This window comes from Camelus dromedarius, chromosome 1 (genome assembly GCF_036321535.1).
Source record: "Camelus dromedarius isolate mCamDro1 chromosome 1, mCamDro1.pat, whole genome shotgun sequence".
Classification (NCBI taxonomy): domain Eukaryota; kingdom Metazoa; phylum Chordata; class Mammalia; order Artiodactyla; family Camelidae; genus Camelus; species Camelus dromedarius.
Window position 1 is genome coordinate 13,024,750 of NC_087436.1, and position 23,760 is coordinate 13,048,509.

Consider the following 23,760-nt stretch of genomic DNA (forward strand, 5'->3'; position numbering starts at 1 on the left):
TGTCTTTTAACAGTTGGCGTGTTTGAATCAAGATCCAAATACGTTCACAAGTGGATGTGATTGCTGTAGCCCTTAAATTTCAATCTGGAATAGTCAGCCCCTATCCTTCCCCCTTACCTTTTTCTCCTATGGTATTTATTTTTTGAAAAAAAAAATCAAATCAATTGTCCTGTAAATTTTCCGTATTCTAAATGTGGCTGATTACATCCTCAGGATTCATTTACTGTGTTCTTTTATTGCAGTTCCTATAAACTGGCATTTCAAGCCAGAGACCTGATTAGTTCTGGCTTTATTTAGGGGGTGCTCTGTGCTTCCTACTGCATCAGCAGATACGTACATTATTTCATTAAGGGTCTCAACAGAGTGATTTTTGAATTCTATTATTCTTTTTGCATTTATTATCTGAAATCCTTCAATTAAGAAAAGTGCTCTCTCATCAACTATTTGATTACGCTGAAATTTAATTCATACAAGAAAGGCAGGATAATGCTTGTTTATTTCACTTAATTTTGTCAGTTTTTAGAATAATATGAGTGGGTGCAATTTACCATCTCCAAAGATTACTGATGACTTTTTTCCTAGTTTGATGATAAATTCTTGGATGCTAATATATTCGATGCATTTCGCATGTTGCTTATCTTACCATTTCTGATGTTCTTATTAATTGACTCATCTTGGATCAGTGAGGGACTTTCAACTCAGCTCTTACATCTTTTTTGGTAAACTTCCATATTAACGTATAAAGTACGTGCAGAAGATTGCACAAATCAGAAGTGTACAGCTCAATGGATTTTTGCAAAATGAAAATGCATGCATAGAAGCAGATGAAGAAACATTACCAGTACTCTGGGAGCCCCTCCCTTGGCCCTTTACTGTAACTATCCCGCCCACCCTTTAAGGATAGTCACTATTGACTTCTAATACTAAACGTTATCTGCCTGTTTTTAAACTTTCAGTGAATGCATTCATACTGTACGTGCTTTTATTGTTTCTTTTGTGGAACATTATGTGTGAGTACCATTCACACTGGGGTGTGTAACAAGAGTTCATTGATTCTCATTATTTATAGTCTTATTTTATATGAATTTGCAATAATTTTTAATCTGTTTTGTAATTGACAGAATCCATTTTAGGCTATGACAAATAACAAATAATATTTCTATTCACTGTCTTATACATGTAGTTTTTGGAACAAAAGTAAGCATTTATATGGGGTCTATGTTTAGGAATGGAATTGCTAGGTTATAAGAAAATCAAACAACTTTTCAGAATAGTTGTACCAATTTATACTCCCACCAGTTTCATTTCTTCTACATCCTCCCCAACATTTGGAATTTAATGTCTTTTTAAGTATAGGAGTTCTGTACCTGCGTGGTGGTACATCACGCTGGGGTTTTACTTTGCATTTCTGTGATAACTACTGAATTGAGCACTTTTTCATATATTTGTTGGCTATTTGTATAACTTATTTTGTGAGGTGTCTATTTAATTCTTTACCCACTTTCTGTTGTACTGTTGGATTTTTTTCCTTACTGATTTCTATGAATTCTTTACATTTTTGGCATGCAAGCCCTCTGTTGGATGGATTCATGCAGATATCTTCTTGCATTCTGTGGCTTGCCTTTTCACTCCCTTAATGGAGTCTTTAGAGGAACAGAAACTCTTTTTTTTTTTTTTTAACATTTTTTATTGATTTATAATCATTTTACAATGTTGTGTCAAATTCCAGTGTAGAGAACAATTTTTCAGTTATACATGAACATATATATATTCATTGTCACATTCCTTTCTCTGTGAGCTACCATAAGATCTTGTATATATTTCCCTGTGCTATACAGTATAATCTTGTTTATCTAGTCTACAATTTTGAAATCCCAGTCTATCTCTTCCCACCCCCCACCCCCTTGGCAACCACAAGTCTGTATTCTATGTCTATGAGTCTATTTCGGAACAGAAACTCTTAATTCTAATAAAACTCAGTTTATCTATTTGTTTCCCTTTACAGCTAATACTTTTTCTGTCCTTTTAAGGGAGATGAAGGTATTCTATTGTGTTTCCTTCCAAAAATTTTATTGTTTTACTCTTTGCACTTATTTTTTCAATCTAGTGGAAGGAAGGTTTTTTTTTTTCCCCAATACGAATATTCAGTTGACCCAGGACCACTTACTGAAATGATCCCTCTTTCTGCACTACCCTGTAGCGTCACATTTGTCATGAATCATGTGACTGTATGTGTGTCTATTTTTTACACCCTATTTTTGACCTATTTGTCTACCTTTGCACTAGCTCCATACTCTCTTAATTATATGAGCTTTATAATAGGTCATACTATCATGTATTTGTTTAGCTTTGCCCTTCATTTTCAAGGTTGCCTTGATTGTTCCTGACAATGTACATTTCCAAGTGTGTTTTAGAAAAAGCTTGTTGAACTTCCATTACATTATAGCAGAGAGAGCCTTCTGTACACACTATGCTACACGTTTATTTTTTCACTTAGTCTGTTTTCGAGACTTTCCTTGTTTCTTTTTTATCTGCTTACTACTCACATGTGTACATAGATATTGCTAACACCTTTCTGGTCTAATCTTTCTCTTTTGAAATTAGTGGAAGAAGCCACCTACTTAAGACATGAATTGATGGGAGAAATGAGTCTAAATATATTTATTACAAGTAAACATGTAGAAACCAGTTTGAAAATAAAGTCATTTATATTCAATAAAATTACGATGATCTATTTGGTTAGATTTTACCAACCTCTGTCTGTGTGGTTTCAGGAATTTTTGCTTCTATGTAAGTAAAGAAGTAGGAACCAAAAGCAAGAGTAAACAGAGGAGTTTAGGTTAATTCAAGTCTATGTGATTATTTAAAGCCCAATATATGCACTCAAACATTTACTCATAAAGTCTTCAGAAATAGATTCTTAACAGATTTTGAGACAATTGTGTAAGACCATCCTAGATTTGCATAATCAGTTTAAATCTAATGCTGTAGTTGTCAAACATCTGTCTCTAATTAGCTGGTTTCTTCAGATGATTTTGCAAAAGTGTATGTAGAAATTACCTTAATATAAATTGGATCACTTGATGCCAGAAGCTTTTTACTGCCAAAAAGTAGTACATTAATTAGGAGCAGTGGCGGTGGAATAAAAAAAATCAACTCAGATATTTAATTTAAACCTCCTTGTTTGTTTCTTCCTGTTTCTATATTGAACTTTTACTCTAGAAGAATGCCAGCTTTCACACGCAGTTCACCAAGTCTCTACTGCAACATTCAGATGCATCTTGAACCACACCATCTCTCCACAGAGCTTTCCCAGATTGACCAAAGGAGATGTGTTTTGTTTTTTTTTTTTCCCAAGCCAAAAGGTATTTTATTTTCAGGGTAACTAAGAAAATGTTTACAGACTGTGTAGCAGTTTTTACTAGTTTAGAAATCAAAGGAGACATTCACCAGGTTCATGATTGCTCTGGTCTGAATGCTTGTGTCCCCCTCAAATTTGTATGTTGAAACCCTAAAGCCCAAGGTGATAGTTTTAGGAGGTGGGGCCTTTAGAAGGTGATTAGGTCATGAGGGTGGAGCCCTCATGAATGGAATTAGTGCCCTTATGAAAGAGGTCCCAGAGGGCTCCCTAGCCTCTTCTGCTGTCTGAGAATACAGCAAAAAGTTGGCAGTCTCAGAGGGGAGCATATAGCTCAGTGGTAGAGTGTGTGCTTAGCATGCACAAGATTCTGAGTTCAATCCCCAGTACTTCCATTAAAACAAACAAACAAAGAAACTGATTACCTCCTGCCCAAAACCATTTTTTAAAAAACGAGTCAGTCTCCAGGCCTTCACCAGAACCCAGCCATTCTGGTGCCCCGATCTTGGACTTCTATAGCCTTCAGAACCATGAGAAATAAATTTCTGTCATTTATTTCTTACAGCATTTCAAATAGACTAAGACAATGATGTATGCAAATCAGAATATTCTTCTGTAAAAACTCCTTGTTTTGTAGATGGAAAACCGTCCAACATAATAAACATATTTCAGTTTTGTTACAAGAGAAACATCCTTCCTGTGGGTACTTTCCATTCAAGGACTCATGCTCCTGTGGTGTGATATCCTGAGCCCAGCTGTGTTACAGCTGGGAGCTAGTCTGCCCCCTGCCTAGTTTAATGTAGGTTTTATTGTTATTTAGGTATGGGTAAGGAACAAATAGGATGTTACACTCACAGATCCCAAGAGGAGGGGCACAACACATTATGGGAGCGGGTGTATGTGGTGTGCACACTGGGGTCAGTCAGGAGGCAGAGGGAGAAATAGAAAACTCTGGGCAAGGGGCTTTATTGTGCTTTCCAAGGGAATGAATGGGAGAGGCAGAATTAGCAGGCTTGAGGTTGGCTAGTTGGAATAGTTTCAGTGGCCTGGGGCAGAGAGGCTGTCTCTAATGACTGGCTACCTGGCCGTGAGTGATTAGGGTGGGTGAACAGTGGCCCAGAGTGTGAAAGCCACTTAAGGAGGTGGTTGAGAGTGCGGACTCCGGGTTGGTTGGTTTGCATTTGAGGAGCACACTCACCTGATCCTGGGGCAACCCTCTAGGATCAGCAAGACCCCAGATATCAAAGCATCAGAATCCACAGAAGAAAACACACTCAATGCACTGCCCTGGTGCAGAATGTCCTCCAGAGAGGAAGGCGAAGGGTTGACCAGAACCCTTGTAGGCATGAGCCTGCACAAAAGGAAATCTTTGCAACCACCTTTTTTCACTCCAATTTATTGGAAATAACACTCAGTGGTATGGAGGGAATTCACTACGCAGTTTAACTTCTGATCCAGTGTAGCCTTTTCAGTCATTAAAGAAAGGTTTTGGCATGGCATGGGCTACTTTCTTCTCCTTTGTGTCAGGCCCCTGTGGTCCCAAGCATGTGCCACTCAGTGTCAGTACCACACAGTCCTGGGCACGCAGTCCACATGCTCTCCATCGGGGCCACCAGTGTGCTCTTCCACTTCAGGCTCCTCCCCACTTTCTTCTCTGGTGTCATCATCTTCTTCATCTCTTCTTTTTGCATCCTTCACCTCTTCTCCATCCTTTTCCAAGTTTACCTCCTCCAGATGCCCTTGAGTTTTTGGACCCATCTCGACCAAAGTCCTCCATTCTCCCATCTTGCAGAGATCAAGGCAGTAGAAGTCACTGACAGGGAACAGGTGGTCACCAACTTCAGACAAGTCCCAGACACATACAACAGTCCAAGCTTCACGGCCAGGATGATGCTGGAGGGAGGACTCGGTTCTATCAGGGGCTCCTGGCTCCGTCTGAACTGTCTTCCTCCTTCCTGCTGCCTGGGGTAGGGGGCACTTGCTCCATGGTGATTGTGGTCGCATCCTTTGCATGCACCATTTTGACCCCTTCCAGGGGCTCCTGGGTACTGGCTTCCCCACGTTCCTGCTTGTTATCACCTTTGGGCTCCACATTTTTGCCTCATCTACATTTTCTCTTCTCGGATGCAAATCCCTTCAGCTGTCCTGCAAACCAGTGGTCCTTTGTGGTGTCCTAGGGGTATAGGTCATCAAAGCAGCCACCCATCAGGGTCCTTTCCTCTTCCTTATCACAGACCCCCGAGGAGCAGTGTCTGATGGCTCAGGGCCACAGCCTTCGAAATGCGGCTCTTGGAGTGAGCTGTCTTCCTCAAGGGGTAATCTGAATCCACACTCAGATTTGCATTTTCTTCCTTCTTCGGACTTTAGCTGGGATTTATCTGAGTTCAGGGTGTGTTTGTCCACCTTTGTTGGACTTTTCCAGTAGCCTCCATAAATGATTACAGTCCCCCGGGGAGTGACGGACATTTGGCAGCCCAGTCTGGGTGTGGCCCCATCCCACAGGGCGACAGCTTGCATCGTGTGAACATGCCCAGGTTAAAGGCATACGTGTCATTGTACTAGTTTAATCCCTTGTCCTTTCGTGGAAACCACCAAAAAGAATTAGCTGTGTTTTCCGGGCTACAATCAGATACCTGCTTTGACCTAAAGGAGGTATCACGGTGCTTTTACCATCTGAGTCTTTTGAGCATCTTGTGTCTGATGCCTCAAGGCATTAGAGCCTCAAGGGCTTCTCCTTCCCCAATGCTTAGGCACCTTCTTCTCCAGCTTGGTGGCCATCTTCTCCTTCTTCCCCATCATGTGGGTCTGAGGTGTCGGGGACCCAAGGAAGAAGCTGTGTGCTCAGCCTCCCTGGAAGCAGATCTTCTTGAGGGCAGACCTGGAGATGTAATTTTAAAGACAAATTTTTTAAACACCTTTATTGTGGTATGATTCCCGTACAGTAAACTACACATACTTCAGATGTGCTATTTGATGAATTTTGATAGATGTATATACGCCAATGAAACCACCACCACAATCAGGATAGCTAGCATTTCCGTCACTCACCAAGAAGTGAAAATTTCGAATTCCCAATTTATCCCTTCCCACCCTCTTTACCCCCTGGTAACCATAAATTTGTTCTCTATGTTTGTGAGTCTGTTTCTGTTTTGTAGATAAGTTCATTTGTGTCCTTTTTTTTAGGATTCTACATGTAAGTGATATCATATGGCATTTTTCTTTCTCTTTCTGGCTTACTTCACTTAGAATGATGCTCTCCAGGTCTATCCATGTTGTGCAAATGGCATTATTTTATTCTTTTTATGGCTGAGTAGTATTCCTTTCTGTATATATATATATATATATATACCACATCTTCTTTATCCAATCATCTATCAATGGACATTTGGGTTGTTTCCATGTCTCGGCTGTTGTAAATAGTGCTACTATGAACATTGAGGTGCAGGTGTTAAAGACAAATTTTGAAGAGTCTCCCCCTGCCCCCAAATCATAGACTCTTAACAGCTTCCTAATCTTCACCTTATTTGGACCTGAAACTGACTCCCAATGTTCCTGTTGTTTGCCTCAGAATGTATGAGAGCAAGCAGCGTGCGCGCTCGCGCGCGCGCGCGTGTGTGTGTGTGTGTGTGTGTGTGTGTGTTCCAGTGTGCAGTGTTTATTGTGCTGCCTGCATAATCTTCCTAAATTTCTTCTGTGATGAACTGGGCATCTCTACAGGGTGAAGTCTGCATCTGTCATAATTACTCTGTGTGATATCTACTAGCAACACATGTTCCTAATCAAAAAGGTTGGTACAGATGAAGATATCAGTATTGATAACAACTTAAGAGGCTGTCCCCTAACAGTAATCTAGCTTGGATTTGCAAAATAAATGAACTCAGATAAGATTTTAGGTTCAAGATGTTGGATTCTAGGCCATAATGAATTTATGCAAAACAATGAGCTACACCTTGAAAAAAGGCCTTTAATTCCATACAATTACCTTGACAATCTGTGGTTTTTTTCCTCTGATCCTTTCTGTTTGTAATGTATATCCTGAAAGCTCTTTGAAAGAAAATTGCTGAGAACCCATTTGCTGGTTGTTGCTAAGAGATAGTTGTCTGTCAATAGAAGTATTTTTCTTATAAAATACCTAGATGTTCTGGGCTTCTTCTCTATTTATCCTTGTGATGTCAATATTTGTTTTCAACTCAATCACTTCTATCTGTATTATTTCTAAAATAGTCTATTTTTGCTGCTACAGTTGCTGTTAACTTACCTCATACCTGGAAATCATGAGAATGCTGTAAAATTACGTAATAAAAATAGTTAATTGGATTACACTGGAAGTCAAGTGATTTTTCACAATAATTTAATTATCCCACACTTACATGTAATTCCTGTTTCCTTTTACCATTTATTTTCACCAAATGAATGTTTCTTTTTTTTTTTGGTGTATATGTTTATTAACATTCTATCCGTATTTCTGTGACATCCTGAATTCTGCAGCTGAAAACGTGCCTGAGATAAAGCAGTTTCAACCCTATCTCACCGCTCCAGGCTTAGAGGAGAGCGTTTCAGACTAGCAATATAGAAAGTAAATTGACTTAGCCTTCCACCATCATATATAGTCATGATAAATGTTGGCTATTGAAGTTGTGCTGCAGAGCGTGTGTGTGTGTAATACAAATAGATCTCTAGAAGCAAACTTGCTGAGTAAAAGGGCACACTCAGTCTTTGCCTTTCCTCCCCCAGCTTTATTGAGGTGTAATTAATAAATTTAAATTGTATACATTTAAGGTGTACAGTGTGATGTTTTGATTATGTGGGTACTTTGTGAAATGATGATCACAATCAAACTAATTACATAGTGAGTGGTGAGAACACTTCAAGATCTACTCTCAGCAAATTTCATATTATTAACCATGATCACCATGCTGTACATTAGATCCCCAGAACTTATTCATTCTATAAAACTGAAACTTAGGACAAGCACATTTTAATTTTAATCAATTGCAGTATCTCATTTCCCAAAAAGAATTCAAGTGCTTATTTTTATTTTACATTTCATTGATCACCACCCCCTACCCCAGTTTTGGGAATAAGCCATTGCCCAGTCACCCACACTTTCTAGCTAAATTGTCTGAACCTTATCTCAAAATGATTGTCTACTGTTTTTAAATATGAGGATTAATTCCCAAATGTGTTCAATACCACTTTATATCACTCAGTCTTACCTCTAGAAGTTTAGCCTCCCAGCCGTCTATTATCCGTATTCTCATCCCCATCCTGCTCTGTTCATCCCTTAATTTGGTCCAGTTGCCTACCCACACTCTCTGCCCTCCCGTGCTCTCCTACCGTGCCCTCCGGAAATCCTGGTCATTTAGCAAACTCCCTTATAGACTCAGCCTGCTCTCTGACTGCTCCTTTATCTTCTTGCGCTGATCAATACCGGCTTCCCCCAAGGACAGCAGTCCTCTCTGCTCTCTTGCAGAGAAGCCCGCATTCTGCTAATCACAAGCTAGAAGAGCGTTGTTGACATGGTGCCCATCACAACATCCAAGTCATTTCTACTCCCTTCTCCTTTCTCCAAAACGAATTCGCTTTTGAAGTTCACGTTGTCAGACTTTACCCTGGACACGCTTTGTTGCTGCTGTCATGTTCTAGACCTCTTTGTCAACAAGGACATTTACATCTTACGCAGCCTTCTCCACTACTGTTCTCTCCTGGAAACCTCGCTGTCCATGTTTTGAAGCACCCAACACCCTGAGCCTCTCAGCTCCTTGACTTTCTGATTTCCAACCTCTGAAATCTTGATTTCAAGCTTGCTGTATTCTGACAATCATTCTCATCTTTCTGTCTACTGAGGTAGCACCTCCACTCCAGGAGATAATTCTTCTGTTACGATCACTAGTTTATTGAGCCGTCATTCAAGTCATCCAGTTGCAAACCCCCTTTAGTTCCGTTACTCCGTAGAACTTTCCAGGTAAAACCCCAGCTCTGTCTAAACCTGACTCTGCCTTTTCTGCACTTGTGTAAGTGGCTAAATGTGCCTGGAGAAAAATAAGTTACTTGCTTGAGAGAGAAGTCTGTACCTTCCTACCTACTGTCAGCTCACATCCTTTGCCTTCTTTCCTGTTAGCATGTTAAGAGATGTCCTTGTTCGCCTTGAAAGCAAATCCCTCTGCTGTTCAGGATCCCACCTATTCCAGCCTTTTAAAGGGCTTCACTTCCGTAATGATCTTCTCAGATTCTACTGAATGCCTCTCATTGGCATCCAAGGCATAATAATGGTTTCTACCTTTTAAAAAAAGCCTCCTTCTGATTCCATATACCTTTCTAGTGAACCATTTTCTTCCTCTTATGTCTTTCATAGCAAATCTACTTAAAATAGTTGTCTCTGTTTCCTCACTTGTCAATCTTTCTTTGATCCCTTCTTCCCACCCCTCTTCTCTAATAAAGCTGCTTTTATGAACATACTTTACATTTGCTACATCCTAAGATTATTTCTTGATTTTCATTTTATTCAACTTCTCGAGGAGCTTGAAGTTATTCTTAATTTCTTTTTATTGAAGTGTACTCACTTACAATGTGTCCATTTCTGGTGTACAGCATAATGTCCCAGTCATGCATATATATATATATATATATATATATATAGATAGATAGATAGATAGATAGATATAGATATAGATATATATTCATTTTCATAGTCTTGAAATTATTCTTATTCAGATTTCTACTTCTCTTGGCTTTGGTGACACCATGGCTTACTTTTTGTTTTCCTTAACAAACTGGACCCTCAGTTCCCTTCACCTTTGCTCACTGAATGATGAAGTATAGACTAGAATGCATTGGCAAGGGAAACCACAGCCCACAGATGCTAAGAGACATGAAGGATTGAGGTCAATGTTCTACTGTGCAGGAGTCCCAGAGGCAAGAGCAGAGAACGTGGAGTGTAGAATATGGCATAATAGACATAATAGAAGAAAATGTCCATATCCGTTGATTGTCTTAGGTAGCCCTTCTGCCTCCAATACCGTATAATTTCAAGACTGGTGCCTTCCCCAAATACTCCCAACTTTCACAGCACTTCTTGAGAGGATTAGGGTTTAGGTAAATTGGTTGAGTCTTCTACCATAATATTAAACCTTAAAAGATTAAAATTATATCAAAGTGAACCACAACTTTTTGGTGGAAAGAGAAAGGATAAGACAAAGTTAAGAAACATTCATGCATGGACTTTATGGGGTATGTTAGTTGCCTAACTGCTGTGTAACAAATTATTCCCACACTCAGCAGCTTAAAATAGTAAGTTTCTAAGGGCCAGGAATCTGGAAGCAGCTTAGCTGGGTGGGTCTGGTCAGAGTCTTTCAGAGTTTGCATGATCAGGACAGTCTCAATGAGCTGTACATTTTAGTAACAGAGGATTGGGAGGAATTCTAATCCTCTGTTAGTTGAGGGAATGGAGAAAGTACATTTGAATTAGCTCTCCCCCTATTGTGTTCTGTGGGATACTTGCCTACTGAAATGCTCCTTCCAATGAGGGTTCCATGGTAAATTGGAATGGAGAATGCTCTGTTTTGGAAATAAGCTCATTTGTATCATTTTTTAGATTCCACATATAAGTGATATCATATGATTTGTCATTCTCTGTCTGACTTACTTCACTTAGTATGATCATCTCTAGATCCATCCATGTTGCTGCAAATAGCGTTATTTCATTCTTTGTTTATGACCAAGTAGTATTCCATCATATAAATATACCACATCTTCCTTCTCCAGTCATTTGTCAATGGGCATTTAGGTCACTTCCATGTCTTGGTTATTATAAATAGTACTGCTATGAGCTTATTTACAAAACAGGAACAGACTCACAGACAACAAATTTATGATTACCAAAGTGGAAAGTGGGGGAGGGATAAGTTAGAAGTTTGGGATTAGCAGACACAAACTACTATATATAAAATAGATAAACAACAAGGTCCTACTGTGTAACACAGGGAACTATATTCAATATCCTGTAATGAAAAATAATATATATATGTTAAACTGAATCACTATGCTGTGTACCAGAAGCTAACACAACATTTGTAAATCAACTATACTTCCAATAGAAAAAAGAGTGGAAAACACCTCAGAACTCATTCACCTACCCCTACCTCACCCCACCAACCCCCTACCCCATAGAAATGTGCATTGGGAAGGCTGTGAGAAGTCCTGAGGCAAAGAACCCATTTGACTTGGTTAACTCAGCATTTCCTCTACTTTTTGCCTAAGGAACCTCTTTATTTATTTTTAAGCTGCACTTTTGAATTTTGAGCTCAGGTATCTTATTCTAAAACCTAGATTTGGTCATATCCGTTCCTTGATGACAACAGTAGTGTCCCATGTGGGGGTTTAGGAGGAAAACATTACAACTTTGAATTTCATCCTTTTAAGCCTTTTGTGGTGTTTTTACACTAGCACATGAATATTTAAGTGTATTAGCAAATACATATGTATTCAGGGTGTACATGCCACGTTTGTTACTGTGAGAGTCTGCAGGTGTGCAGAATAGTCTATCTTCTTTTGCATTTAAATCAAGTTCCATGAATCTGAGCATCAAGGCTTTCTTTAGATTTTCCCCACCCTCTCCCTCTACCCGCCTGTTCCCTCCAAGTCATATCAGTGTGCTTACCCCTCCTACGACACAGCAAAGACTTTTTTAATGTCATTATGTTTTCCAGGGTGTTATTTCCACCTGAAATATTTGTTTTTCAATTTTTTTTTTAATTTTTAAGGGTTCATTTAAGCAAAAATTGATTGGAGTGAGGCAACACCGAACCAGAAGTGGTTAGGAGTGTTCCACGGACAGGAGCAAGGGGAAAGCCTTTTATAGAGAAGATTCAGAAGCAAAGTAAGGCAATTCGTTGATTGGCTACAGCTTAAAGAGTCAGATTCTAGTCCTGTTCATTGTCTTTGAGGTTTTGTTCCGTCCCTGTAAACCGGACTAGACCCTGAATTCTTCTTGGTTCCTCAAATATTTGGCTATGACTCCCCAAACTAAAATTTCCAATTTTTTTTCCTGACTTCTGATTTGAAATCACTAAGAACAAAGAGTGCCCTTGCCCTCCGTCCAGTGCACTGAATCTGCATCTTAGTGCTAAAGATCCGTCATCTTTTATCTATAGTTCTGAAAGCTCTCAGGATGGAAAGTTTTAAACACTCAGTTAGTGAGAAACCTGACTTACTGACATGAGGCTGTTCCTGTTTTTTGAATCCCTCTAAATGTGCCTATTCATTCATTTTGCCACAGAATGTTAAGTGTTTGGTTATGGGCTGCCACTCCAGACAATACTATATGTACTATATTTATATATACTTACATATGTACTGTATTACACAGGGACTATATTTCCTTTATAGAACTTAAAACTTCAGAATTCCAGGATGACTCTATCTGGCCCTAAGCATTTAGGATAAGGAACCTATAAAATCTAATCACTGGTGGTAATGATTCGTAATAAATGTACATTATATTATAATATAATATGTAATATAATAACATACATTATATAAAAATAATATATAATATAATATGTTATATAAAAATAATATATAATATAATGTTATATAAAAATAATATATAATATAATAATATATGTTATATATAAAATAATATATAATATTTATAATGTGAATTGTAAATAAATCATACATATTCTATCACTGCTTCCAACAACAGGCCTGCAAGATGAGCAGGGGCCCTGCTTTACGGAAGACTCAGGGACTGTCTGACTTTCTCGAGCCTGTGGTCCAGAGGCAGGCAGGGCCAGATATTAGATCCAGATCTTTTGGCTCCGGATTGTCCCACTGCGCCACAAACCCAGTTGTAAAGCGTCTGTTTCATAAATGTTAAGTCCTTTGTAAACAAGGACTCTGTCTTCCTTTTTCCCTCTAAGGCTGAGTCCGTGGTTGGCGCTGCCCCTAGCATAGTCTTTAAACAAGCGTTTCATGAAAAGTAGAATTTATATCATAGCCATACTTAATAAAGGCTAATTTAAGAGACGTCACCAGTTCGGGGGACAGATGACTCTCTGTTCCAGTTGCAGATCTTTTATTTATAGTCTCACTTACCTTCGATGAGTCACTTAGCTTCTCTGCACTTTGGTTTTCTTCTTGTAAAAATGGGAGAACTCATAACAAGCCTTTGAAAAGGGAGATTATAGCAACTGAAGAAGAAAAATATATGTGACGCACACTTAACATTCATTCACCAATGGTTATTATAAAGGGAAAGTACCCTCTACTGATCAATGGAACAGATAAAAATTGAATTCATTAAAAAAAAAAAGCAGACAGGGATCTATCAATAATACTATTCTAGCAAAAAGAGTCACTATTTGGTGACAGTAAGCTTTTCACTTTGTCTGTCTAACGTTTTGCCTAGCTTCGGTGGCATTGCTTGATCGGGGACCTCATGGACAGCCTGAGAATTAACATCTTTGTTCTTTTTGTTTTATTTTTATTCTTGGGGTAAGATAATTAGGTTTTTATTTATTTATTTTTAATGAAGGGACTGGGGATTGAACCCAGGACCTTGTGCAGGTTAAGCACAGGCTCTACCACTGAGCTATACCCACCCCCCTCCTTTAACACCTTTGTTCTTGAAGATCTTGAGGTGGAGTGACCTCCTTTCTTCACATGTTGCCCACTTTCTCATTGCTTCTCTTACTTACCTTCTCAGCTCCTCCTCAAACCTAAGTGACTTCTTGAACTTGAGGAGAAATTTAAAAGGATGAGGAAAGGAAAGATAAATAAAAGGAAAGCAAAACTGAAAAGGAAGATGGTTTGGAGAAACAACGGGGCCATGTCGGATGGTTTGCAGTATATGCTATCTGCTAGGAGCCAGCTTGCAGTCCCCTCACTCCACTTCACCTGGGACCTGTGGGTTACTCAGGTTTGCTGAAGACATAGCGCCAATCTGCCTTTTTGACATACAGGCTAGATGGAACTTCTGTTGTTTTTTTTTTTTTTTTCTAATTTATTTATTATTATTTTTTACTTTATTATATTTTGGAGGGGAAGGTAATTAGGTTTATTTACTTATTTATTTTAATGGAGGTACGGTGGATTGAACCCAGGACCTCATGCGTGCTAAGCATGTGCCCTACCACTGAGCTATACCCTCCCCTACTTCTGTTGTTTTTATTTCTCCTGGTTTAATTTATAACTGGCATAGCCCTGGCACTCTATCCAACTTAAAACATTGAAAAATCACACTGTTTTTATTCTTTCCTGATTCTTTTTCAGTCCCCAGTGTCTGGGGTATGTGGGACTTCAGAGCGTGAGAGCCTTTTCCGGATTCGTGGTCAGTTACATCCCAGACAATACACTCTCTCTTGCCCTCCAGACCCGCACAGCAGGGGGCCTCCCTCTGTCCTGTGCCAAACCTTCTTCTTCACCGCCTTTGTTTTTCCTCTTTGCTCAGGGCCTCCCTGCCACTGTAGGAAAAAGAAAGAGAGAGGGAGGGAGGGAGGGAGGGAAGAAAGAGGTTAAGTGAGTAAGAAAACCCAGGCTGTTGTGACTTACCAAGGATTCTGGTCCAAGATGAAAGCATCCAAGTGTACCAGACAGAAATGGAAACTGGGGCTTTCAAGTAGGAACATCTGTTTTCCTTTAGAAAAGTAAAAAGTGCAGAGGATTATTTTCTTCTATTGTTCTCTCTCTCCTGCCCTTTGTTTTTAGATGGAGGAAACACACACACAAAACCAGTATGGGTTCCACTTCTCACTGTTTTATGCACTGTATTTCTTTGCTAAAACTTGAAAAAATTCAAAATCCCCAAACAAGTCTGGCCTCCAGTTTGTAGGACGAGGACCCTCACTGCTTTGGTCTGCTGCCAGTCTGATGATTCTTCGGGCCTCCTGGCTGGTCTCCCTCCTTCCAAGCTTGCTGCCCTTCAGCGTTGTTCTGAGCAATGCAGCCAGAGAGACAGTTAAAACCGAAGTTAAATCAAGCTACTCCTCTGCTCAATACCCTCAAGCAAGTGAGAGCCATGGTCCTCTCAGAGGCCCACAGAGCCCTCTGTGACCTGCCCCTTCCTTTGCCCCACTGGTTTCCTTGCTGTTCCCTGAACCGGCCTGGGATGCATTGCACTCCTGTCTCAGGGCCTTTGCACATGCTCTTCCCTCTATCTGTTAGGCTTTTCCTCCAAATAACTGAAGTCTAGCTCCCTCATATGGGTCAGTCTTTACTCAAAGGACTGCTTAGTGATGCTTTCCTCATCTTTTCTAAAATTACACCCCATCCAAGACTCCCTTACCCCTTCTCCTGAGCAGTTAAAGATTACTCGGGGGTAAAAGTGAATTTTTTTTTCTCTTTGGACATCAGGAAAAACTTTCCTTGAATATCTTTGGCCTCTACTGTGAAATGGTGGCCTCCTAGGAGCTTTAAGTGTTAATCTCATTCCTATTTAAGAATTAGCATTGGAATATAGATACCACGCTATTACACATGAACTCATTGCTCAAGGTTGAAAATAAAATGAATATATATATATATAATATGTATAGTTGTTTCAGAAGTCTATTCTAGGGTCCTTCTCAATTATCCTGCATCCCAGTGTTCAGGAAAGACCCATTTGTAATCACTTCTCATTCATCCAACAGGGTGGACTCGGCGCCCAAGCTTTTGTTCATGTGGAACTGGAGGATGTGAATGATAATGAGCCCATATTTAACCCATCAACCTACGTGACGAGCATTAGCGGCCAGACCCAGCCGGGCTCTGAGATCATCAGCATTCTCGCCACGGACAGGGATTCCGGGGTATACGGGACAGTGGCTTATGAACTTGTTCTCGGAGACCTGTCATCCTTTTTTGCCATTGACTCCACCACAGGTATGTGATCTTGGAATCAACAGCTTCTGTGTAACAGGCTGAAAATGAGCTGAAATGATTGTTTCTTAGTAGGGGTGTTGCAGAACACCTTTTAGAAGGCAGCAAAAAGAGCCGGGGTTTGTAGTTAGGTGAAGACTGGGTCTGAGTCCCAGCTTTGCCTCCTCCTGGTCTTATGACCTTCATTGCCTTCAGTCTCTTCCCTTAAAAATAGGGCTGATAATCTGTATGTTGCAAAGTTTTGTGAAGATTAAAGGCAGTAAATATGAGAAATGTTGGCCAATAGTGTTTATTTTGCAAATGCCTTCCCGTTTGTATGATCATCTAAAGATGATTTGCATCATTTCAAAGTACAGGTAGATCCTATTAATGCAAAGCATTGTACCGGCATCCAAAGTAGATCGCTTTCTTGTACTAGGTCTGGTATTCTTTTAATCTCTTTAGGTCTTAGTTTCCTTGTTCTTAAAATGATACCTAAAGCTCCTTTGAGATCTCTAATGTGGGAATTGTGTATCTGCCAAAGAAATCCAGTGGGCAAACTGAGTCTTTTAGAAATAATATTTAGGAAGTTACCTCCTACTGGCTTGTTGCTAACAAAAAAGGTTGGAAATTTTTGGTTACAAGAAAATATACGATTTCAAGTATATAATATTACATTATAATACTATTGAGGTATTGCAGACATTCTGGATATTCAAAAATGAAGCTGCAAAAAAAAGTTTTTTTCTTTTACATTTCTTCTTTGTTTGAAAAGCTATTTTATTCTATGGTAGTAAGAACACTTAATATGAGATCTGCCTTTTAACAAATTTTTAAGTATACAATACATTATTGTGGTCCAATGTTATTCATCTTGCTTAGCTGAAACTTTATATCATTGATTAGCAACTTCCTATTTCTCCCTCCTCACTAGCCTCTGGCAACCACCTTTCCACTCTTTAATTTTATGAACTTGACTATTTTAGATTCCTCATAGAAGTGACATATGTAGTAGTTGTCCTTCTATGGCTGGCTATTTTCACTTCACAGAGTGTCCTCCAGGTCCATCCATATCATCCCATATTGCAGAAGTTCCTTCCTTTTTCAGGGCTAAATAATATTCCATCACCTGTCTATGCCATATTTTCTTTTATCCACTCATCTGTTGACAGCAAGTTAGGTTGTTTCTGAAACTTGGCTTTTGTGGATAGTGCTCCAGTGAACATGGGAGTGCAGATATCTCTTCAAGATTCTATTTCTTCTTAAAACACTTGATCTCGAGCATAAGTTAGAGCATGGTGTGTTTCTGTTGTGATGGTGATGATAATGTCATGTGCTACACTAGGCATTTTCTGTGTGTTGTCTTATAGGATCTTTACAACACCCTTTGCAATGACCATACTCATTTGCAACCAACAGTAATTTACACAGGAAATCTCATCTACCAAGTTCGTTGGCCCTCTCATCCAGCTGCATTAGGTAGAGAGTCATTGCTTCTTGCCTGGAAAGTGTACTGTGCCTGGTGTGTGTGAGACTGGCTGGGGGATCTATTGTTTACAAAGGCATTTTTATAAGGCAAAACTTTCCTTGCTCAAAATAATCCACTGACGTGGCCCTTTTAACATTTCAAAGATCAGAAGAAAATACTTTTTTTCAGAAATTAGTCTGCTTATCTTGGCTTTTTCAAAGCTCTTCTAAACTGGAGGACCTTAACTACTTGTCAGGTTGTCAGTCCCCCTGGGACACTAGCATTGCCAAAAATATATAGGTCAGCCTGTAATCAGGATCTAAAAGCATTTAGCAGATTGTTTTTAAGAGACATCAACACGCTCCTCCGCTAGTCTCTCCGGGACAATCGTGAAGAACGAGCGGCCACGTGTTCTGTTTTTTAGGTGATATTTCTGTTGTTCCGCTGGCTTGAGTCAGCCACAGGCTTCCACTCCTGGCACCGGGCTTTATGCAAATGCCATTGTTAGTCATGCAGAGCACTTTAAGTGGGTCGTTACCTATGGAAGGATCATGCATGTTTTTTTTTAAAGCAAAGACCAACTTCGTATTGGAAGTAGCCTTGGGTTATTGTTGTTGGCCATTTCGATGCTGGTACATTTAGGGTGAAGACATTCTCAGTCTTGACAGGGCTTAGAATTTGGTTCACACCTAATCACAACTCAGAAGAAATTCAAGAGCCCTGGTCAAGCTTTACTTTAACCTTTAGAAGGGAATTAAGCAGCAGCATGACCAGCTGTAGGAAAAGCTGCTTCGTGAACAGGTAACCTCCAGGGTGAACAGTTGAGTTCAAGTTCATCCACTGGTTCACTGCAGCTCCGGACACATTTTCTATTTTGTATAATAGGTAGTCCTCCAGGTCATGACATAAAAGCCATTTTAACTGTCGATGGTCTCAAAGAACAGAACAAGGAGCTGTATTGGAATATGGTTTTTGTCTTCTGTTTCTGGTGGACCTATATATAAGGCTGGGCTTTCTTGCTTCTACCATAAAAGGCTGTCTCTACAGAGCCTGCCAGTGTAAACACAGTCCCAAGAAGTTGCCTCTGTCAATACAGATTTGTGGAAGAAATGAATAAATGGCATTTAGAAATCATTGAAAAGTGATTTAAATCCTTATTACATTCTCCTAAGAAATTTGCAAGAGTGTCATGAATAACAGAGCAAAACTTCATTTAAAATCCTCTTTCTCCATCACAAGTGGTAGGGAATGCTATGGTTTACCCCTGCTTTTCTTCAAAACCCTCCCAAACTCCCTCTTCAATGTAGCTGTGCCGGCTCTTTTGAAGGTATAGTAACTAAATACACATGCGTGTGTGCATGTAATTGCACGTAGTTATATAATATGAGGAGGATATTGAGAATTGATAGCCGATTTCTACATTATCATTTCATCCTGAACTGCTCTAAAATTCTCCTTCAGAGACACTCATTTGCTCTCTCACTGGTTCATTCGTCCTTTCATTTTGATGCTTCTGACCTCAGACGTGCTGTTTGATGAGCGTACGTACTTTGTGTTACAGGCTCAGGTTTTCCTGAAGACGAGATTTTCCCCTTGATCTGTTTGTGCCACAAGCAGGATGCGTGCATTAAAAATAGAGCCCTTTGACTCACTGTATTCATCTGGGAGGAAAAATGTTTTGGAAAGAGCTGGAGAGGGTGTGGTGGTGTCCTCATTGCTTTTCTCTTGTGGGTTTATCTTTCTGTTCTATTTCTGGTTTTCTAAGCATGTCGTTGGTTCAAAGAACATTTTGTGAAATGTGTTCAGGCATCAGGAGAGAGAGGTTGAATGGAGACTTCATTTCTCTTATTCTCGGTTAGTGGCTTCCTTTGATGTGGGCACGAGGCAGACCACACTGTTTTGAGTTTTAAAAGGAGGAAACACCAAGAAGCGTGCTTATGAATAGATCTTTTTCATGTATTTTTTTCACCTATTTTTTTAATTGAAGTATAGTCAGTTACAATGTGTCCATTTCTTATGTGCAGCACAATGTCCCAGTCATGCATATACATACATATATTTGTTTTCATATTCTTTTTCATTAAAGGTTATGACAAGATATTGAATGTAGTTCCCTGTGCTATATTTTTCATGTATTTTTAATTCCATTTTATGAACTGTAGGTGGATTCTTTTCCCTACATTGTTGAAGATTCTCTTTAGAAGCATAAAAAGAATAATTCTTTAGCTTTTGTGTTGTCCTATTACTTAGTAATTTTGCACTGCAATGAACATTACTTCTATTTCAGATTATTTGAAGGTGACAGGTTTCAAGCATTTGTGTTGGTCATTTATGGTTTCCCAGTTACCTCTTTCACCAGGGCTACCTGTGGTTGAATCTTCATGGTTTATCTCTTTTTGCGTGAGGCCCTGTGTTTGGCTGTAGTCTCTTGTTTGTACAGGGTGTGTGGATTTAACATGGATTATAAGTCATGAAGCACAAAGTCTGTTTTTCTTTATTTCAAGGGCAGATTCTCTTCTAAAGGTAGTTTTATGCTCAGATTTCGTATCATGTAATGATTCTCTTAAGTTTTCATGATCGCCACCTTCCTACATTCAGAACATTCTGATATGTAGTTAACAAATTAATACCACATCTCATTTCTTAAGGGATGTGAGCCTGCTCATGCCAAAAAAAAAAAAAAAAAAGAGAGAGAGAGATGACTTTCTTCCATTTACAAGATAGAAACTCAAATTAATCACACGCACCTAATCAGTGTATGTCACTTGCATAGGAAACAGCATCATGTTAAGAGAGTTTCCTCATTAGTTTTTCCAGTATAAGATCACAGACTCTTGCAGATGGAAGGGACCTTACAATGTAGCTCCCTCACTTAGTGGAGGAAGAAACCGAGGCAGGACGGGATTTCGTGACTTCCCTCAAGGTACACAGTTGGTAAATGGCATAGTTGGACTTGAGCCCCATCCTAGACCTGTGATCTGTCCCTGTCTTGCTCCGTCTCAGACTACTTTTTGACTTTTTCTTCTCTTTATTGTCTGTTTGAGCCTTACATCAATGTATGAGATACACAAGGCAGGTGTTTTTATGCCCACCCGCAAATCAAGAGACTGAAGACCCTAAGAGTCTTTGTGGTTTGCTCAAGGACATAGTAGGAAGCCTGACACTTTGACTTCTCAAAGTCCCGCTTTGAAGCTCTTTCTGTGATTATGGCTTTAAAAAAACAAACAAAAACTAAAGACAGAGCTATAATAAACATAAGTTCCATTGATTCAGCTAAATAAGATGGAAAAACGATCTCTCATTGTGACTTCTTATATAAGCCTATTTGAGATAATAATTATCTGGTGATTGATTTACTCTCTTCAATTGAATAAACAGAATTCAGTGAAATCTTCCAAAGTAAGTACTTTTTTTTAAAGAACTGTTTTAGTTGTCAGTATGATATAGACAAATTCAAAATATCCATCCTATTCCTTTCTAGTACACTCAATATAACTTAGTTACCAGATTTGTGTGCCTAATTCTTCTATTTGGTGTATAAATTTCTATAGTCTCACAAACAGAATATAGGAGAGACACTGTAAGTATCAGTAACCAATGAGACTGACATTAAATTCTGTAGGTTTTGGTCTTTCTCTGTTTTTGAGAAAACTACCTGTATGGACTCCATGTTTGGTGAAGGTCATGATTTTGTGCTTGCTTTTGTTTTTAACATATCCCATGGCTCACAATTTTAGTAAAGACCTACGGATTATTTTCTAACCACAAAGTACTACTTGGTGAAGAACATCCCATCTTTTCCAGGAGGTTTGATTCTAAAACTAATCATTGCTTAGTTAGTAGAGGAAGAAGATTTTATGTGTATATTAGATTTTAATTAAGAAAAGACATTGGTCTTTACATTCTCTTATTAGTCTATCAATTAAAAATATTTCAACCCAGCAGTTCCCTCTATTTAAATAAGCGACAACATAAAGCACCTGGACAGACAGTATTGTGTGTTATAATTGGTATGTGTAAATCTAAGCCCTCATAATTAAGACATAAAATAATGAGAGCTCTGTAAATGACTCAGCATTTATTTTTTTAAAGTTATAATTGATCCCCTGAACTGGTGGTTAATGATAATTTGCAAGTGTCATGAAAAAAAATGAGCGCCAAATAACCACTCCAAAGTATTAAAATCCAGTATCAGAAATTTTAAGCTGGTAAATATACAGGCAAGGAGAACTGTTGATTTTATTTAGTGTTTTGTTATTTATTACATATGTAAGTCTGCAGATTTATATGTAATAATATGTATTATAGAGCAACATTTTCTGGCCCCTCGGCTTTTAATAGACAGCTGGGTCTATTTAAGAATGTTGGGTTCAAGTAAATGAGTTTTCTAGCTCCTCTTTATGTCGAATGTTTTTAAAAGGTTTTGAAACATAGAGTATATAGGAGACACCTAACCCTGAACACCCCTCTTCTAGGTGGTGAGTGCTCATTCAGAGGAACGTACTAGCTTCTTCCTGGTCTCTAGTAGAAGTTATTTTGCTACACAGAGTTGGCCTTGAAAGCCAAAAATATAGTCTCTGGCTCAGAAGAGGCTTAGTAAAATGCATATACATGGACCTGGTTCAGATGGAGAAAGACATTTGTGTTTGTTTCACTCCCCTGCCTAAAATCTTTGAATGTCTTTCCACGGCTCTTTGGCTGAAGACCAAACCCCTGTGATGGTCTCCAGGCCGCGTGTGACCTGTGCTGCGTACGTACAAAGACACAGAGGACAGATTGGTGGTTGCCAGAGGTGAGGTTGGGATGGGGTGGGTTAAATGAGTGAAGAGGGTATTTATAACTGTTACAAGTTATAAACAAGTCCTGGGGCTGCAACGCACAGCATGGTGACTATAGTTAACAATATCACGTAGTGTATTTGAAAGTTGCTGAGAGAGTAAATCATAAAGGTTCTTATCACAGGAAAAAATGTATAAATACTGTAATAAATATGTGTGGTGACGGATGTTAACTAAATTTATCACGGTAATCATTTCACAAGAAATGGATATGTCAAATCATCATGTTGTACATCTAAAACTAATACAATAGTAAATGTCAGTTACATCTCAATAATAAATAAACTGAAAGTCCATCTCATGAAAGTACAGTGAGTTTTAAAGTTTAATACTGAAACAGAAATAGACACTCAGTCCAGCCGAGAGTACAAAAATCTGTGGGAACATATGTGGAAATACAGAAAAACAACCATATAGAGCAAGGCTAGAGACTCACTAATTACATTCCCAAGGTCAAATATTGAGAGTATGGCCCCACACAGTGATGGAGTTATTTGTCCAGACAAACCCAGCTGTCTGGCTCCTGTGACTCTTCAGAAGATGGTATTCCATATTTAAATTATTTTATCTTCAGACGTGGATTAAGCCAGCTCTTTCTAGCGATGTGTCAAACTGAAGGCCAACAATCAGGTTATAGTGAAAATCCACAACCATCATGGGAACTGAATTCTTGAGGCTTCATGTCCAGGGACACTGTGGAGAAAGCCAGGTCCGTCTGGGAGAGTTTACGAGGGAGCACTGAGTTGTGAAGACGGGAATGGTACCGTTTTAATGTTTAGTGGTACCAGGTTAACATAACCCGATGACCCTTCTCCATCATAAGGATGTTCTGGCCAGTCAAAACTATGAAGGCCTGCTGGCTCGCAGCACTCTGCATTACTCTGCGGCTCACTGGGAGGCTGTCCTCTCCTCTCTTCTATGATCTGGACCTGGATGTGGGTGTCTAGAATTTTCCTCTCTTTTTCCTACTTTTCCTGGACTCATCAGCCATCGTTTGGGTTATTTAAAAGTGCAACAAAGAAGTTTAAACTTATCTATTGCAAGAAATTAGCACATTTTAAAAGATACGTTTCAGATACAATCAAGTTTGTCAGCCACAGAGTCACACTGTCTCATGTTTCATTAGGGTCACTTTGCATTTGTTTTCCATGAAACGGAAATGCAAAGGGCAAATCCATGCAGTGATGACAGTGATGACTACAGGTCGTGCACGCCTTTGGGAAAGAGCTCTGGAAAAATCCAGAATAGTCGGGGAA

The 23,760-nt window shown here is 39.2% G+C and overlaps 2 protein-coding genes across 2 annotated transcripts in view; one reads left to right on the forward strand and one right to left on the reverse strand.

Annotated features, from left to right (window-relative positions):
• DCHS2 (dachsous cadherin-related 2) overlaps nt 1-23,760 on the forward strand; it is a 226,263-nt gene that overhangs the window by 105,955 nt on the left and 96,548 nt on the right. The window contains exon 3 of the mRNA XM_031464355.2: nt 15,991-16,222. Within this exon, the coding sequence (XP_031320215.2) occupies nt 15,991-16,222 (232 nt within the window). The remainder of the gene's footprint in view (nt 1-15,990; nt 16,223-23,760) is intronic.
• On the reverse strand, nt 4,919-8,625 carry KLHDC4 (kelch domain containing 4). The gene is given in 8 exon segments (XM_064485486.1): nt 4,919-5,208; nt 5,211-5,285; nt 5,288-5,690; nt 5,693-5,844; nt 5,847-5,918; nt 5,921-6,001; nt 6,113-6,236; nt 8,575-8,625. Coding segments are annotated over 8 exon segments (1,248 nt in total).